The following is an 18,683-nucleotide window of genomic DNA, read 5'->3' as shown; positions in this document are numbered from 1 at the left end:
CATTGAAATGTATGAACTGTGTATTGTTTCCTCTCTAATAAAACCATAACCTCTAACCAAACTCTGCTGCGTCTGGAGAGATTAAAGCCAATTCACCACATAAACTTTAAAACTAGCAAGACACATTCATACTTCAGATTCAGGTATGTGAATGCATTTTAATTACCATTTGTTTATCACTAAAGAAAAAAAAAATTTGGCTGAGGTACAACACTTTAAGTTAAATTTTAAAAATATAAAATAACATTTTCAAGAAAAAAAAAACTCAAGTCAATTAAATTTAACTTCAAAAACATATTAAAGATTCACTTGCAAGGAAAATCTGATAAATTTTCTAAACATTATTAATGAAAAGCGATTGTTTTCTAACAACTAACTAATTAAACTTATCAAAAATGTATTTCATATGTTTCATAACGTTCTTAAATTAAAATATTTTGCTCCAAAACAAGTCATAATTTGTCACTTGTCGCTTTTACAGAATTGTTGTGGTATGTCTAAAGAATATGTTTTCATTTAAGAAATTATTTTTTTATAGACTTGTCCCCAATGATTTTACAAATATTACATAATAAATTTTATGTATTTTATACATTTTTTATATGATTTTTTAAAATCTTTTTTTTGTTTGTTGTGCATTTATTATTTCTATCTCATGTTATAGCCTTAAGAGATTTAAGTAATTTTATGTAACATTTTAGATTTTTTGTAAATAAGCTTTATTTGACCAGCTAAATCCCACTGAGACCTGTTTTCTAAGGGAGAGTTAAAATACATGTATTTTTTAAAAGGTATAAAATGGGATGAAATGTGGTGTAAATGTGTCAGAAAACAAAAAAAATAACTTATAAATCACATTTCTGCATCTATATTCTAATTTGTTTGCATTAACAGCAGCTATAATGTGTTAAAGGTTTACAGTGTTTGTAGTATGTGTGTGGGATGGATGGTGTTAATTGATCTGTGACTCTGATTGGCTGAGGCAGTGAGGGGGGCGGGGCCTCTGCTGCTCATTCAGTGGGTAAATCATGGTTGACAGTAGGGCAGCAGCAGCAGCGATGGCTCACAGCTTCACTCAGGAGTATTTTCAGATCCCTGTGGTGACCCGAGCGTACACGACCGCCTGTGTCCTCACCACCGCTGCCGTGGTAAGAACCAACAACACAACAACAACAACAACAACAACAACAACACAACTCGGTAACAATGAAGAAGACAACAGAAGAGTCAACTCTGACCTGCAGGCTGAGATCAGACAGGAAACACACTAATAATCAAGAATTAGTCAGAAAAGCATTCATTTAAAACTTTTTTCTCTTAAAATTCACAATCAGTCTAATGTTACTAGTTATTAACTGAATTTTTATTATGTGTTTATGTATGTACTCCTTAATGAAACGTTTCAAATTTAAATTAACAGACAAATCACTGAGCAGCATTTGGTTTTTGTCTGGTGTTGCTTTTCCCACCTTTACTGTAGGTAAAAATTGGCTCTACTATAATGTTTTTTTCTTGAAAAGTCTACATTTTTGAGGAAAATGTATGTGTTCTTACATTTAAAATAGTTTCAGTGTCTTAACATGTTGAATCTTTAGAGCTTTTGAAACAATATAAACGAGTTAAAGAGTTTTAAAATGTTAATTCTTTGCTTGTAAAATATTTAAGAGTTAAAGTTGCAGCTAAATCACTTAAGGAGATGAAGTGTCAGTTTAAGTTTAAGCATCTCATGTCAACTGAAGGTTAAATCACCGAGCTGAACTTTCATTTCAGGTAAAAGTGCTGAAGGCATTTGAGCTGTCAGTTAAAGTGTAATTGTTGAGTGAGGTTGAACTCTTCAAGATATGAAAGCAGCTGAACCGTAAATTTTAGGGCTAAAGATGAAAGCAGTTGAAATTTCAGTGGAAGTGGGAGCAGTGGAGATAGTTGTAGTAGTAGTTGTAGTATTTGCACTAAAAAAAACAACGTTAGTTAAGAGCTAAAAGTAATTAAACTGTCATTTAAAGAGAAAAAGATGAAAGCAGTTGAAATGTCAGTTGATATGTAGCCTAATAGGTGAAAGCAGTTCAAGTGTAAACAAAGAAAAAACTAGAAATTTAAAGTGTAAGCAACGAAATCAGAGGACTGTCAGTTGAAGAGTAAAAGTTGAAAGCAGGTGAAGTTTCAGATGAAGTTCAAGCGAGGAAAGTAGTTCGGTGAAAGCACTTGAAGTGTCAGATTTAAGTTAAAGAGATGAAAGGAGTTGAAATTTCAGTGGAAGTGGGAGCAGTGGAGATAGTAGTAGTAGTAGTTGTAGTATGTTCACTAAAAAAAATAGTTTTAGTTAAGGTGTATGCACTAAAAGTAATTAAACTATCAGTTAAAGGGAAAAAGATGAAAGCAGTTGAAGTGTCAGTTGATATGTAGCCTAATAGGTGAAAGCGGTTCAAGTGTAAACAAAGAAAAAACTAGAAATTTAAAGTGTAAGCAACGAAATCAGTTGAAGAGTAAGAGTTGAAAGCAGGTGAAGTTTCAGATGAAGTTCAAGCGAGGAAAGTAGTTCGGTGAAAGCAGTTGAAGTGTCAGAGTTAAGTTAAAGAGATGAAAGGAGTTGAAGGTAAATTGTTGAGCTGAACTTTCAGTTGAAGTTAAAGTGCTGAACACATTCAAGATGTTAAGTACAAGATTACAAGATGAAAGCAGTTGAAGTGTCAGTTGAAGAGTAGTGTAAGCGAAGATAACTGTAGTGTGTGTGTGCTCGTGAAACAGTGTCAGTTGATGTGCAAGCGTCAGCTGTTGAAATGTCCGTTAACTTGTCACAGGTGAAAGCAGAGTTAGTTTACTTTACTTAAGATTTGAAAGCAGTTGAGCAGCTGGTTGAAAGTAAGACATAAAAGCAGTTGAAGTTTTGGTTGAAGTGAAAGCAATTGAAGATGTTAGCTGATGTGTAAGCGCTGAAGTGTTGGTTTCAATTGTGTTTCTCATCAATATGGAAAGATATCCCATTTTCTGATTTAATTCAAGCTATATGTTGTTGGTTTTTTTTTCAGCAACTTGAGGTCATCACTCCCTTCCAGCTCTACTTTAACCCAGACCTCATTATCAGAAGATACCAGGTAACATTTATTACATGTTGGGATCTTATCTGATTTCTTTCCTAGAGTGAGAGAAGAAGATGATTATCAGTCTTGTGTCTATGTGTGAAGTACAGAGCTGGAGTCAGGACATAGTTAGCCTAGCTTAGCATAAAGACTGAAAGCAGGGGGAAACAGCTAGCCTGGCTCTGTCAAAAGTGAAAAAATACACCCGTAAAGAGCATTAATTACTACATTGTTTTTTTTTTTTTCTTAATTCTGTAAATGTAAAAAGAACAATTTGTGGTGTCAAAGGGAGTTGTACCATAGCCGAAGATGCTGCACAAAAGTACTGGATAAAAAGATAAACTTTTGTTCTTCATGTAATAGTTCCTGCACAAAACTCCTCCTAAAATCACAAATTGTTTTTGATGCATTTCTGTTTGTGTACAGATTGAACAAATAAGATGCAATTAATGAGCTTTAGAGGTGTTGCTAGGTGTATTTTTTTTTAACTTTTTTGTCTTTGGACAGAGCCAGGCTAGCTTTTCCCCCCTGCTTCCAGTCTTTATGCTAAGCTAGGCTAACCACATTGTGACTCTAGCTCCATCTTCTCATCTCACCCTCAGAAAGAAAGAGAATAATCATATCCCAAAATGTTGAACTATTCCTTTAAGTATAAATTGACAGTAATCTTTTATCTCTGTCTCTCAGATATGGCGCCTGATAACCAGCTTCCTCTTCTTCGGTTCCCTTGGATTCAGTTTTGTGTTCAACATCATCTTTCTGTATCTTTTATCAGCGTTTCTTCAGGAGAAAACAGGATCAAACATCTCAGCTGCATTGTTCATCTAAGATATTATCACTCTAACTTCTAACGGCAGCTTTTGTAGTTAGTTTTACTCTGATGCCTTTACACTGGGAGTAAACTGCGGCTGGATCCTTGACTATTTAAGTTATCGATACTGCCGGATGCTGGAGGAAGGCTGCTTCCGGGGCCGGACGGCAGATTTTGTTTTCATGTTCCTGTTTGGAGGCGTCCTGATGACTGTATCCTTTTAATCGTTTATAAAAGAGATTCTTTAAAGGGCTAGTCCACCCAAATTACAAAAGATTTTTTTTCACATAGATTCAACTTTATTGTCATTGCTCAAGTACTGGTAGGTACCAGAGATGTTACGCTAACTGTTTGTCCAGGTTTTGATATCTGTCTCTGAGATTCCTGCCTCCACTCAAATATAATGGAGGTGAATGGAATTTAGTTTATTGCAGTCACAGCATGGAAAAGATAGATTTAAAGGATAAGGCTGGTTATTGTTTATATTTTTCTTATTGTCAACAAATCATGATCGCTGTTATTAGTCTTTGGAGCCGTTTCTGATCAAACTAACGAGTCCAAACTCTTCACAGTGGAGGAACATGTCACCCAGTGCAGCGGTGTGGCTCATTGGCATGTTTTTAATAGTTTTTGGACAACAACAAAGGTGTACGGCACAGAGGAATAAGATATATCAGACTTTGATACACACACAATTACACAAAATCAAAACAAATAAAACCAAACTATCTAAGTATCTGTATGGTTAGATACTGCAGGAGTTTACCCCTAAAATATGTTGTTATTTGGCTGAACTGACCCTTTAAAGGTGCAAGAATTAGATGTTTTAGTGCTTTCTGTTTTCAGTAACAAGCTGCTTGATAAACATCACTTTTTTTTTCTTTTTTTTTTTTACAGTTTAGATGCCTGAATCAGGAAGTCTTCTGGCTAAAAGCATGTAAAGCCAGCTACTGTACATACAGCGCGTCTCTTTTTGATGATGCTCAGCAGTTTGTAGCCAGAAGCTCTCGTTCACATTCCAGGTTAATGATACAGTCCCAGGCCTGTTTAACACAGACGTCCCTCTGGGCTGCTGTGAAACAGTCAATGTGCAGGTTTATGAGTCTGTTTGGAGCCGTGTTATGTTTCATAGACAGTTTTAACAGCACGTACATGAGGACTAATTCTACTGTCATATCAGGATGGCACAGTGTTTACTCTGTTTACTTTATCAGATTAGTAACGTGATTCGCTGACATGAATGGAAATGTTGTCTTTTACAGTTTTGTCAAGGGTTCAGTATTCGGTAAACAATAACACCATCTCTGTAAAAGTGTCTTATATAATCATTAATGGTGGTAGTTTTAGGACTTTTGTGCAACAAATACTCACATCTTAGGCAACTGCATCACAAACTTTACAGTTATTTAACATTTCTGGAAGCAGAAATGTCTCAGTAGCGTGAGACGAAACGTTTTTTCCAGCTGTACATACATGTATGGAAGACCATTTCTGTCAGGAAAAGAAAAATAATTATTAAATATCAGGAATGTTTATAAAAAAAATAGTCATGAATAGTCAAAACTACCTGGATTTATGACATAATTGTGAGTTGTAATTAAGAAATCAGTCAAATTTTTTACTTTAACCGCAAAATTAAATTCTGATAGTAAGCCAATATATCATAACATACAGACATATTTTTAAATTTTGTCAAATGAATCATAGTTTTGACTTAACTCATATTTGTCACAATTTTTCACTTTGCATTTTATGATTTATTCTGATGTAAGTAAAACTTCAGGTCAAAATTCTTCATCTAACTGATGAAAATAAAAAATACTCTTGTTAAGTTAAAATTACTATACTATACAACGATACTACATTGTAATAATACAAGTCTAACTTATGATGATGATGGTTTTACTTAGGATCTCATGATGTCGAGTAAGCAAGCAACAATTTTGACTTATCTTGTACATTTTTCTTACTATATTAAAATCTCGAGAAAGGAAGTCAATGTTCATGATTCAGTGTTTCATAATTCTAAGTAAAAACTTTGACTTTGTGTCAGTATTTTGTTTAAAAGTCACAATATTTACTTACCATTTTACTATATATCGCACATGACTCATATAATCTTGATTTACTCAGAGTATTTTTTTGTTTTATCAATCATAACTTTTCATCCATTTTTTAAATTTTCCTGGCAGAAATGGGCTTCCGTATCCATGAGGTATTTCATTTACCAATTTATTTTGACCAGAGTTCATTCTGTGAAGTTGCCATTTAGTCAACTTTCACTCCATAACTGTGGCTGCCTGGAGGTTTGACTCAACCAGTGAGGTTTTTCTCAGCTGCTCCTTCGAGAAATTTTTACTGTAATAACCAAAAAAACCAAATGATGAGTCGTATTTAACCTGAACTCCTTCAGCTGTTCGGTCTGTTCGCCAACGTCTTCTTCCTGGGTCAGGCCTTCATCATCATGCTGGTGTACGTGTGGAGTAGAAGACATCCGCTCATACACATGAACTTCTTCGGCCTCCTGAACTTCCAGGCGCCGTTTCTGCCCTGGGTGCTGATGGGATTTTCGCTGCTGCTCGGAAATTCCATCGTGGTCGACCTCCTAGGTACAAAACACGTCACTATTGATATATGATATTCAATCAATCAATCAAACTTTACATATATAGCAACTTTCATACAAGTTGAATGCAATTCAAAGTGCTTTACAAGTGAAACACAGGATGGTAAATATGAGCCGGGAGACTAATGCACACCAAGATAAAAGTAAAATACCAAAATTAAAACACTTGTTGGTTTTGCTCCAAACATGTTGACATTAAGACAAATATAGAAAATCACCGGACTTATCCTTTAAGCATGAAGCAAACATTATAAAGCTGTAAATGCTGTTATTTAAAACACACAAGACTGAAGCAACTGGAGTGATTTTGCTGTCAGACGTGTGATGAGCGCCGTCTCTCCTCAGGTATCAGTGTCGGTCACATGTATTACTTCCTAGAAGACGTGTTTCCAAACCAGCCGGGAGGAAGAAAGCTGCTGATGACTCCAGAGCTTCTGTAAGAAAAATTCATCACACACGACTCGTATGATTTAAACTTTTAATAATCCTTTTAATAAACCACTGATGGAGTCTGAGCAGGTTCAGTTTGGTCTGACGCTAGTAGTATTGATCCTCAATCATTTTAAAGTACTGACCAGATTGTTTGGCACCAAATGCATCTGAGTTGTTTACTTGATCGACTAAATCAGGAATTATGTTTCAGATACAGCTGTTTGTATGAAGACACTTTTAAACACTGCCGAATTAGAGTTAGATTTATTTTACTATTATCTATTAAAAACCCATCAGTGAGCCTCACCGCTGCACTGGGTCACATGTTCCTTCATTGTAAAGAGTTTGGTCACGTTAGCTTGTTTAGAAACGGCTCCAAAGACTAATAACAGCGATCAGGTTTTCAGTCTCCAGAGAGTAGTTCTGCGTAAGGCAGACCCCACTGAGCATGTGCAGTAACACGACTCCGTTCATGATGCTTTACTAGCTTGTTGTGCTACATATCACAACCTCTTGACTTTATACTTAAGTTATTTACAGTGTAGAACAAAGTTAAGAGGCTGTCATATTGGCTCCAGAGACTGAAAACGTGATTGGTGTTATTAGTCTTTGGAGCCGTTTCTAAACAAACTAACATGTCCAAACTCTTCATAATGAAGGAACATGTCATCCAATAGTTTTTGGGCAACAATAGAGGTCTACGGCACAGAGGAATAAGAGATATATCAGGCTTTAATTACACACACAATATTTGTTAGTAGATCAGTTTGATGGTTTTTCTCTGCACACGAGATTTGTTGACAATACGTAAAACATAGAAAATCACCAGCTTTATCCTTTAAGTTAGAAGATGCAGAGACTTTTTTTTTTGACTTTTGATGTTTTCCCTTTTCAGGCGAGCCATGTTTGACCAGCCAGAGGACTCAGACTACCGTCCCCTCCAAGAAGAGCAGGATGGAGATCCGCAGCAGGACGACGAGTCGCACAACTAACAATTATCAACAAAATAATCAGCCGGCGGAAACACAGACGGACAGGAAGCGTGGATTGGATGGAGTCCACTCAGACAGCCGAGATACACACAAGGACTGAACTGTTACCATCACAAAACTGTTTATTTTGACTCTGGAGCCTTTTATTGTCCTGAATGTGAGGATAATTGCAATTTTCCGTATGTGATTTGAAATGAAGCTTTTTGAAATTTACCTTTTTTTTTTATTTTTTATTTTTTTTAAAAAACCATGATAGTATTTGTAAGTTTCTTGGGGAGAGCTAAAAGGAGCAAAAACTAACTCATAACTCCCTCCTCCCCCCTGCTGTTGTGTCACCGCTGCTGTTTCACAGAACTGCCGACGGCCTGAAATCCCATCAGCCCCGTCTGCTCACTCTGCACTTTCACACGCTGCCTTTGTGGGTCGAACACTGGGGACAAAATGGAAATTGCTTAGCACAACAACACGCAAACACGTCTCTGTGGGACCCTGGCAACAAAACACATATTTCATCATCTCTCATAAACACACAGAGCTGCTGATAAATATTAGTGACAACTGGAGGTTAGACTGACGTGAGTTTAAAGGTCAGCAGCAACAGAATCAATCCTGTTATTTTAACAGATTCAACAAGAGTTTGTTGGTTTTTTCTTGACAGGATGGAAAAAAACGTGTGTTTACAGTTTGACCATCATGGGACAGAAAACTGAATGTGGGGAAAGTCTGAGATGCAATTTAGCCTTTAAATGAAGAATTAATTCACATAAAGATAAAATTAGGGATTAACAATATGAGCAAAATATCCAGTTGTGCTTTGCTGACAAATTTTACAATTTAAATTGTGATTTTTTTTCTACATATTAATAAATTTATTTGCTTTTTCTTCGTTTTTTTAATCCAGTCGGTTAATGAAAAGTCAACTTTAAGTCATTCTAGAAAAACTTTTCTATAGAAAAAGTAAACAATTTAGCTCTTTTTAACCTCTTTACATTCGTGGTCTTCAGTGATATTCAAATATAATCATAACATTCAAATGTGTTGTGACATTTATTGATAACAGCTGCAGATTTGACAACCTTGGAGGAACCTCTCATCGATAGACGTGTCACTTTATTGATCTTTTATGAAAAACATAAACACAAACAGCCAACTCCTTATTTTTTTGTGTTGTTTCTTCTTCCATAAAACCATCTTATAATGAGTGTAAATGTACAGATTATATTAACCAGACAGCAGCCACATGTTTTGTGATTTTGCAAGATGCAGATTTTTATAAGATAAGTCAAAGTATTCACTCGTGTTCTGTATGTGATTTAGCTTTAAGTGTAAACAAATTTAATCCGCATCAGTCAGTTTTGATATTTTATTTTAATCCAGATATAATAAAAAACCATAAAGATTATGATATTTGACTACAGCTGAGTAAACTTACCGGTCATTATAGATCGAGGTGATATCAACAGCCTTTTCACAGTTTAAGTTATTGATAATTATGTAAATTATAATTAAAGTCGCAGCTCTTTTAAACTCTCTATTTCAAAATAAAAGCTGTCGATCATTCAGGCTTTTCTAAATCTGAACACATGTATGAATAATTGTGCAAAGAAACTATAATTTAATGTCATTTTTTTTTCTAGATTGTCTTTTCGTAGCGACTCGATCAAACCAGGGTTCAAGGTTAAGATTGTAAATCCCCTGAAAACGTCGTTTCATATCTTTAAATTTCTCTAAAACTAAAAGAGAAAAATTTAAAGTGAGTTAGGTTTTATTTATGAAGAGTTTAACGGTCAAATGTTCCACTAATCTGCTTTATCAGGACTGTATTTAGATCAGTTTGACTGACGGCGACTAAACAACCCATCACTTGTCATCAGATTCTGAATCAAATATTGCTTCATTCTGATTGGTCGAGAAAAACACAATTATTCTAACTGGCAGAAATGTTCATATCACAACAACACATCAGTCTAACTGTAGCAAAAAAAAACACACAATATAACCACATTTCAAGCTCATTCACTTTTTTTTTTATTATTTTGTAAGAATTATTAAAATGTACAAAAAGACAACAAATACAACAAAACAATATATTATCTGAGACTGGTTGTGTGTTTTTAATTCTCCCTCTGGTCAGGTAAATAGAGTCAGTGGTCAAAGTGAGAGAGCAGCTTCTCCACGCTGAGGCTCATAAAAGGGGGAAACACGAAGGAGGGACATTTTTCTACCGGGGGGGGGGCAAACAGAACAGAATATTAATAATAAAAATTAAAAAAAAACAAAAGAACACGCTGAGCGGCTGACTGAGGACCCGGCTGAGCAAAGGAGACGTCCAGAGGCGCGACGGAGGAGGAGGAGGAGGAGGAGGAGCATCTTTGTCGTTGATGTTTGTGAACTGTGGTCGTTCCTCAAACAAACAAGACGAGCGCCGTTCCTGCAGGAGGGGGGGCGGGGGGGGCGATGCTGCTTCGTCTACCACGCAGGTGCTGTGTTCGCAAGTCGCCTCATTCGCCTGTTGAAGCAAACGGAAACAGAAACGTCACAAAAAAACCTGTTGAACATACAGAGCAGCAGCGGAGGGTAATAATAGAGCTGTAACAATGAAATATATCTGCATCTAATCTGATGAGCAAAAAATCATTTTCATTCATTTTTAAAGTAAAAAAAGCCAAAATATTTGCTGGTTTATGAGAATTTGATGCTTTTCTTTGTCGTAGATGAAAGTAAACTGAGACAAAACACTGGACTGTAGATTATGTTTGATTTAAAATCTGTTTAATCACTTTTCTTTTTACAACTACAACTGAGTAAATGCTACTGAAATGAAAACATAAGAACACAAACTTCAGAGTTTTTATAAACTTTAATAACCTGATACAAGCTGCAACTAATTATTAGTTTCCCTGCTGATTAATAATTATTGGATTCATCATTTTATCAACAGAAAAACTACAGATTCCCCGAATGTGATCTTTAAATTTACTTGTTTTGTCATAAAACCTGATCTGCCAGGATGAATCATATGTGTCAAACTCAAGGCCCGTGGGCCAAATGTGGCCTGCGAGAGAAAAAGGTCTGATTTCCCACAATGCATGCTGATTATGTTACCCAGGAAGTGACGGTATCTTGCTACTAGACCGTAATGTCTCCACATCAATGTGATTTTTCCCAACAAGTGGAATTGAGAAATAAATAAATAATGACCCCAAAATGTCCAGAAAGAGAAAAACTGATGCAGACGGAAGACAGTTTCAAGAAAGACGGGAAGAAGAAAACATGTCTGTCTTTTGTGTTATGAGGCGTCTGTGATCAAAGAGAACAATCTACCAAACACGGAGATAAGGATGCTAAAAAATAGCCTTCAAGAAAAACAACAAATTGTTTAAATGTCCTTGAATCAGTAAAACATTCAGAGTTATTTAACATTAAGGAGTAGTTACATTTATTTACATTACATTTAAAAGTTACATCTGGTTCTTTGAGGGCAATGATTATGCTGATGAGGCCTCGATGAGAAGGAGTTTGACACCTCTGGGATAAACAATCACTCACCTCGTGTTTCTGTCCTGGTCTCTGATCTTCTTCTCCATCTCTGCGTCTGTCAGCGTCTCCAGCAGGGGGCACCACTGGTCGGCGTCACCTGTGTTTCTAATGGCTATCTCCACCGTGGGCAGCGGGTTCTCACTGGAAAAAACACCACAGACACAAAGAGAGGAAACACTTGAACCGGGTTCAGTTCATGTCGACGCTGCTGTGATTTTTTTCCCTTCGTGTGACTCAGATCAGATGTTTTCTGATCAACGTAAAAACTTATGAGACACAGAACTGGATCTTGAAATATGTAGATTGTGTTTGAAGCTTTAAAAGCAGAACAGCTGACATTCTGTTACAATAAGTAAATATTGATACGTGGCGGTCCGGGTGAGCAGGACAACAATAGGAACGGATCATGAAAGAAAAAACAAATTCCTGACTTTGCTGTTTTTTTTTTTTTAGAAACGTCTCAGTTCAGTGGAAACACAAGTGTGAAAACAAGCGTGAGAAGGTCTAACCACAGATGTGATCTATTGTTTTTGTAACTCTGTGCACGTGAGCGTCACTGTGAGCACATATAGGCCAAAGACGGAGAGAGGTCACACCCTCGATAAACAGCAGGAAGGTCAGAGGTCAACGGCTCAACTCTGTCCAATTTCACTTTGTGAACAGATTACAGCAGATTACAAATCGTCATTAATTATCATGAAATAAGCAGGAAAAATAAACATATTTCCTCCACAGCAGATGTCCAGTTGTGACACAGATCAGTGCTGCTGTCTGGATTTTGAAATACTTGACTTGACTTCAGGTCCTGGGAAACAGGCTGCAGCTCCGCAGCGCTGCAGAGTCTCGACTACATTTCAGCCAAAGACGCAGCAGAGCAGCGAATGTACCAAAAAAAACCCAAAGAAAACCTGAAGCAGGACGAAGAAATCTGCTGGTTTACTGTTTGAAAATGAAACAGCAGGTTTCAGCGGCCCGACAAGCTCCCTATAGACAAAGAGGTGAAAGGTCACGTCACCATGGCAACGACACGAACAAAATGAAAAAAAAAAAAAAAGAAGAAAGAGATGTAACAGGACAGACGTTTCCACACAGTTTGTTTGTGCAACGCCCTAAAAAATTTCAAAACCAGGAAATTCCTTTTGCAGACTTGAGGAGGGAAATTAAGCTGAAACTCTCTCAGCAGACACGATTATGAAACAAAAACACACAAAACGGACAAAACGCAGCCGCAACAGAGAAAGAAGATATAGATTAAACAGCTGAGTACGTCGGGTTAACGAGGGCTGTGTCACCATCGACTTTAAGGGTATTTCTCAACATTTTCTAACATTTTATACACAAAAATGATTAATCTGTTATTTGCAGCCCTAGTTTTCATTTCCAATGAGGTTGGACATCAAACTGTATGAACTCTTCTGGAGCCATAACGCAGCCTTTAGTTTATCTAGATCAGATACTTTATTCATCCCACTTGGGGGGAAAATTCAGGAACATCTGGGTTGATTATATTTCTGTGATGTGAAATCTTTGTCAGGAGGAAGAACTGAGTCTGTTTAAATCAGATCAGTTAGCACATCCTGTCACATGTGCTGGAGGTACCAACATGCAGGAAATAAGCAGACAGATTAGGATTTATACATCAGTTAGCAGGGTGATCATCTCTTCAATGGTCAATAATCTTTATGATCATTAACCTGCACAATCTACAGCTGATCTCACAGTTTAGGTGAGTAACTAGAGAGTAAAATACCTACACGGCAGGTTTGTCTTTATTTTGGTGACTTAATTCTATCAACTTGTGTTTTTCCTCTCAGGCTCATCAGGTTTAAACATTGTGAGTCTTTTCAAACCTGAATACAGACTGTTTAAAGACAATCAGGACACACTTCTGAGTCTGACGTTCGTCTCTGTGAGACGGTACCGACCTGAAGGCGTACGTCCTCTGGTGCCAGCTCAGCTGACCCCGGATGCTGTAGGCGATGGTGGTGACGAACTCCCCGCCCAGTCCGAGCTCGGAGCAAAGCTTCAGGGCAAACTTCTCCGGAGAGTTTTCCCTCTCGGACATGTCCCACTCAAACTGGTCCACCAGGGAGATGTTCCCCACATGGATGTTCAACTGGAAGCAGGAAACGTTTCATCAACAGGCAGAAAATAACTTATCTGCACAGAGAGTATCACGTTTATGATATTTTAAAGATACTTATTAGCAGGTTATAAAGTCACCTTGATGATGACCCTCTGGTCCGTCTGGTCCTCCAGGATGCTGTCTGTCGGATAAGACTCGATCTGCTGTCGGATGGCGGAGGCGATGGCGGGGACGAAGGCCAGAGGGTTGAGGTCCAGGTCGTCACACAGGATCTCAGCGAACATCTCGGGCGTCATCAGTTTCTCTGAACGTTTCAAAAAGACGAGAAATATCACGTTTCTGTTTCTCTTTAATAAAAATGTCTTCTCTGAGCTGAGAGAGAGAGAGAGGGATGATGGGAGTTTACCGTTCATATTCCAGGTGAAAGCGTCTCTGAGCTTCTGTCCCTCGATCTCCATGTCCAGGCGGATCGGAACCAGGACTTCAGACTGAGTGGCGTTCTCGTGGATCACTGCTGGGTCGTGGTCGTCAAAGCTGGACGAGACAAACAGGAAGTGACACATGTAAAACTGTGGCGCTCACTGTATACTTGGTAAACAAACGGCAAGTGTGTTGACTCTTAAAGTAAAGCTGCAACTAATCTGAGGATTCATTAATCTCTTGGTCTACAAAACATCAGAAAACTGTGAAAATCTGTTTTACAATTTTAAAATCTACTGTATGATTGGTGAAACTGTTTGAGTGTCCAGAGAAAACTCAACCAATTAAACCACTAACAGACCAGCTTGTTAATTCTTTATATACCAGATGTGGTCTGAGTCATTAAGTGTCTATCAGTAATATGTTTTAAGGTTGTAGTTTTACTTGATGATGACATAATATTGATGAACGAGAGGTTGTCATGTGTCTGTGTTACGTTGCTTTTATGTTGTTAATCTCAGTGAGGTTTTTCCTGGTAAAATAAAGGTTAAATTAAATATAAAATTTAAACAATCAGCTACATTTAGAGAAACAAAAACATTTAATTTATTTCATTGTACCAGCAGTTCCTCCCTATTTTTTAAACCTATATTTACTTTCTGATACTTTATGACTTCATGTCTAAAGGGTTAAGGTGTTAATAGATGTTCTGTACTATGACCTAAATATTAATGGAACAAAAAAAGAAACACTATTTATTACTAAAAACCTCACAGTGCTTCCCTTCAATAGATGAGAAACCTACAGCTCACTATAGTCTATTAAATACTGAGTAGTGATTTCAGACTCTGGTGGCTCACCACAGTGGGAAGGTCCTCTTCTTGTCGCGGCCCAGTCGGCTGCGGTTGATGGTGGTGGAGCAGGGCACCGCGTCCAGGTGGTGAGAGCTGTTGGGCAGCGTTGGAACCCACTGACTGTTCCTCTTCGCCTTCTGTTCCCTGGAGACGGACCGAGACGTCCAGACACACGAACATCAATACAGAATCACATTAAAAACAGAAACTCAGACTCTCGCACAGAGCTGAATGTTCAACCTCACAGAGGACAATAAATCCTGAGATCTAAAAACCTGAAATAAATAAGTAAACAATAAATAATTGTAAAGGCCCACATGATGCCCAAAAAGTCATTTTGTGTTGAATTAGAGCTTTAATCTCTTTTTTTCCTCATGTTTTCCTGCAGACATCACTGCTGAACGTCGCTGCTTTGACACTTGTTGTTACTAAAACAAACTCATTTGTAGTTTTTTCCTCTTGCGCTTCTGTGAAAGCGACATTTAGCCAGTCGAACCTCTCTGTTGTCATCAACGTTATAGTTCGTTTACAGACACCGTCCTGTCCACAGTGATTGTGGTACCTGAGGTAGGCGGGCGGCTCTGTGCTGATGGAAACAGCTTTGTACTTCTCATCGTTTCCTTCGAGGATCTCCTCGACCTCCGAAGCCTTCAGCAGGGTCACGCTGGTGGCCAGCTGAGTGTAACCGTGATCTGAACAACAAGAGCAGAGTCCACATGAATGTGTTTTTATTCTCATTATAATCCTTTTTCCTTGTGACAAAATAACATGTTGTCAATCTAAAGTAAAAAGATACACTCAGATAATCAGCATGTGGGTTTATGTGCCATGTTCACAATATTTCTTCTTCTGAGCTTTTATTACACAGACGTATCAGTCTTTGATTGGATGGGAGGACAGACTGACAGATGCTTTATGGATCCCAAGGAAAATTCCCGAATTCAAACTATTAGTCAGTAGTAAAAAAATTAAAAATAGAATAAGGAAAAACACAAACAGTCAAATAGAAAAAAAGCAGCTAAAAATATTCAAAATAATAACATAATTAGTAAATAATTCTTTGAACAGAAATAATCAAAAATATGAGTGAAAAATCATGTTATGAATCATGTTTTCAGCTGTAGTTTCTCTGTTTGTTTTCTTTCTGTATAAAACGATCTACGTCTTTAAATGTGTTATTCGTAGACGTGTTTGTTAGGACTGAACTCTACTGACCGTGTGATGACTCCACTATCTTCTTCCGCTCTTCTACTGATGCCAGTTTCCTCCATAATGACGGGTATCTCTTATACAACGAGCCTCTGAACATACGGAGGTAGTTTCCCACCTGAACACACACACACACACACACACACACACACACACACACACACACACACACGCACACGCACACGCACACGCACACAGAAATGAAAATGTCATTCTGATTACACAGGCTGCAAAAAAGGTTGTAAGATTCATATGTTGCATTTATATTCGTACACATTGTTTTGTAGATTTGTCCTTTGATGATAATTTCAATACTCTTTATGTTATATTATTTATATTAGAGCTGCAACTATTAATTAATCGATTAGTTGTCAACTATTAAAAATTAATCGCCAACTATTTTGATAATTGATTATTATCGTTTGGAGTCTTTTTTTTTATGAAGAGAATGTCCAAATTATCGATTATCAAAAAATTATCAATTGATCGACTAATCGTTGCAGCTCTACATTTGTTCTGTATATCACAAGTACTGGATAACACAATATGATCTAAAATCTGTCAAGATAAATTGTCACATGTGTATCGCATTAAAAAGACATATTTTAAAACATGAGTAAATGATCTTTCTTTCTTTTTTCATGCTTAGTTAAATATACTTTATTGTTGATTGAACACTTGGTAATGATGTTTAATGTCATCGGTTGAAGAAGCTATTCTCAGTTTGATTACATGGAGTCAGTCAACCTAAAAAAAGTTATAAATTAAAAATTCATTTCTTACACTGGTTGTCTTTCAGTTTCTGTATTGATTTTAAATTTCTTGTACTTGTTTTTCAAGCACTTCCTGGCACCAGCCTACTTGTCTCACATGTGTATGAACCAGTGTGACCCCTCAGGTCTTTTAGTTGATCTTAACTGCAGGACTCAAACTGTTGGTGACGCAGCTTTTATGCTCTGAGCCGCTGGAACAATCTGATCTGAGAGCTGCTGCAAGTGTTGAAATCTTTATACACACATACAGTACTAGTTCCCGCTTACTTCAATGAGGAAATGTGTCAAAATTTTTGACTGATATATAAACTACATATAAACACACACTCACTCACATAGATATGTAAGTGAGTGAGTGAGTGAGTGAGTGAGTGAGTGTGTGTGTGTGTGTGTATATGCTCATCGATTTCATCTGTCCTTGTTTTTTTTTAATCTATTTTATTTCGCTCTATTATTATTATTATTATTATTATTATAGCTTTTAAATCTATATTTTTATTATGATTACATTTTCATAAGTTTTTATTTCTTGTGTGAATTAATCTAATTGTTTTACTGTTTATATTTATTCTATCTTATTATCAGCTTGTCAGTTATCTGTGAAACACTTTGAACTGCACTAACCTGTATGAAAGGTGCAAATTGATTGATTGATAGATAGATACAACGATGAGAATACATTAGCTGAGTAACTGGTTAATTCCGGGTTTATTGTGCAGCTTTTGTTCACAGAGAGTAACGTTAGGATTATTTTTTAGCATTACTTACGAGTAAATAACTTTGTAACAGATATTACATAAAGTTAGCATACATTGCGCAGTAACTACGGCACATACTATTAAGGAATAGGTTAAACATGTCTATCTGTATCAACAAATATGACTTTTAGTGTTTAAATTTAATGAAAAACGTCAAATAGAGCAGCTTTGTTTTGTTTAGCAACTTGCTAAATAACGTTAGCTGGAGAGCTAACACTCGCTCAATCGAATAAACCCGAGTGAATCCTGCAGAAGGACGAATATTTACAGATCTAACTTCATTCTGTTACATCAATAAATACATTAATTTGTTTTATCATCGCGGTTATTCTCAGTTGAATCAATATTTATACCAGAAATAAATGAATGAGCTTTAATGCGCTGTTAGCATCGTTAGCTGCCTAGCTGCTAGCGAGCCGGGTCAGTGAGAGGTGACATTAAAATCATAACTTTCTGCTTTATGAGCACTTTGCGAATAAAGTAGTTTGTTAAATAAGTGAAATACTAACCTCCGACCCGATCATGTAAAAGTCTCCATCCTCCTCCAGCTGAAATTTGACAGGTTTCTGTCCAAACGTTTTGCTAAGCGCCATACTGAAGAGAAATAACAAAGCTCTGAGCTGCTGCGCATGCGCAAACGAGACACACGTCCTGTCGCTGAGAGATGACAAACTGTCCACATACTTCTGGCCACAAGGCTGTTTTCTGTATGTAGATATATGTATGTAGACATCCAATAAATCCTTGAAAAGAATGTTTAGACAGAAATATCAGATCAGTTTTGGATCTGATAGACAGACATGGAAACTTGTTCACATATAAATTTGATTAAAGTTGATTTTTTTTTTTGTCAACTTAAATATTTCTTCAACCTCACTCATGCTATCCCAAAACCTTTCTTACTTTTGGCTAAATGAAATGAGTGTTAACATTGCCAAATATATTGAAGAGGCTAAAGAAATTAATTTTAAATTAATTAATGAATAATTTTTAATTCCTTAGATTAAGATTCAATTTGAAATGTTGAAATCATGGAGCATATTTTTTTCAACTTGCTGTTGCTCCCAACTATTTTGGAAACCAATGGAAGAATGGTTCAAATAAA

General features: G+C 36.8%; 3 protein-coding genes across 3 annotated transcripts in view; 2 read left to right on the top strand and 1 right to left on the bottom strand.

Moving 5' to 3' along the window:
• Window positions 1-7,258, top strand: part of mmp11a (matrix metallopeptidase 11a) — a 42,754-nt gene extending 35,496 nt beyond the window's left edge. The window contains exon 9 of the transcript XR_006398712.1: window positions 7,248-7,258. The gene's annotated coding sequence lies outside the window, so the exon portion shown is untranslated. The remainder of the gene's footprint in view (window positions 1-7,247) is intronic.
• LOC122967933 (derlin-2-like) lies at window positions 723-9,095 on the top strand. Its single transcript, XM_044332746.1, has 7 exons — window positions 723-1,148; window positions 3,027-3,092; window positions 3,765-3,838; window positions 4,007-4,100; window positions 6,302-6,497; window positions 6,860-6,950; window positions 7,842-9,095. The coding sequence occupies exons 1-7, from the start codon at window positions 1,029-1,031 to the stop codon at window positions 7,936-7,938; spliced, it is 738 nt and encodes a 245-aa protein (XP_044188681.1). The 5' UTR covers window positions 723-1,028; the 3' UTR covers window positions 7,939-9,095.
• Window positions 9,096-10,164: 1,069 nt separating this feature from the next.
• Window positions 10,165-18,219, bottom strand: smarcb1a (SWI/SNF related, matrix associated, actin dependent regulator of chromatin, subfamily b, member 1a). Its single transcript, XM_044332732.1, has 9 exons — window positions 18,088-18,219; window positions 16,054-16,165; window positions 15,401-15,530; window positions 14,845-14,982; window positions 13,971-14,098; window positions 13,702-13,868; window positions 13,404-13,594; window positions 11,488-11,619; window positions 10,165-10,447 (listed from the first exon to the last, which is right to left on the bottom strand). Exons 1-9 carry the CDS (start codon window positions 18,169-18,171, stop codon window positions 10,408-10,410), a joined length of 1,122 nt encoding a protein of 373 aa, XP_044188667.1. The 5' UTR covers window positions 18,172-18,219; the 3' UTR covers window positions 10,165-10,407.
• Window positions 18,220-18,683: the final 464 nt, after the last annotated feature.

Source organism: Thunnus albacares, chromosome 2 (genome assembly GCF_914725855.1).
Source record: "Thunnus albacares chromosome 2, fThuAlb1.1, whole genome shotgun sequence".
In the NCBI taxonomy this organism is placed as follows: Eukaryota; Metazoa; Chordata; class Actinopteri; order Scombriformes; family Scombridae; genus Thunnus; species Thunnus albacares.
This window is presented reverse-complemented; position numbering and strand designations above follow the sequence as displayed.

Excerpts from the sequence above, each read along its gene's own strand:
- LOC122967933 (XM_044332746.1), top strand. The coding sequence starts at position 1,029 with ATGGTTGACAGTAGGGCAGCAGCAGCAGCGATGGCTCACAGCTTCACT. Across the intron at positions 3,839-4,006 it reads GTGTTCAACATCATCTTTCT|TTATCGATACTGCCGGATGC; the intron begins GTATCTTTTATC and ends TGACTATTTAAG. Across the intron at positions 4,101-6,301 it reads TTGGAGGCGTCCTGATGACT|CTGTTCGGTCTGTTCGCCAA; the intron begins GTATCCTTTTAA and ends GAACTCCTTCAG.
- smarcb1a (XM_044332732.1), bottom strand. The coding sequence starts at position 18,171 with ATGGCGCTTAGCAAAACGTTTGGACAGAAACCTGTCAAATTTCAGCTG. Across the intron at positions 15,531-16,053 it reads GATAGTGGAGTCATCACACG|ATCACGGTTACACTCAGCTG; the intron begins GTCAGTAGAGTT and ends CTTGTTGTTCAG. Across the intron at positions 14,099-14,844 it reads AAGAGGACCTTCCCACTGTG|CTTTGACGACCACGACCCAG; the intron begins GTGAGCCACCAG and ends TGTCTCGTCCAG.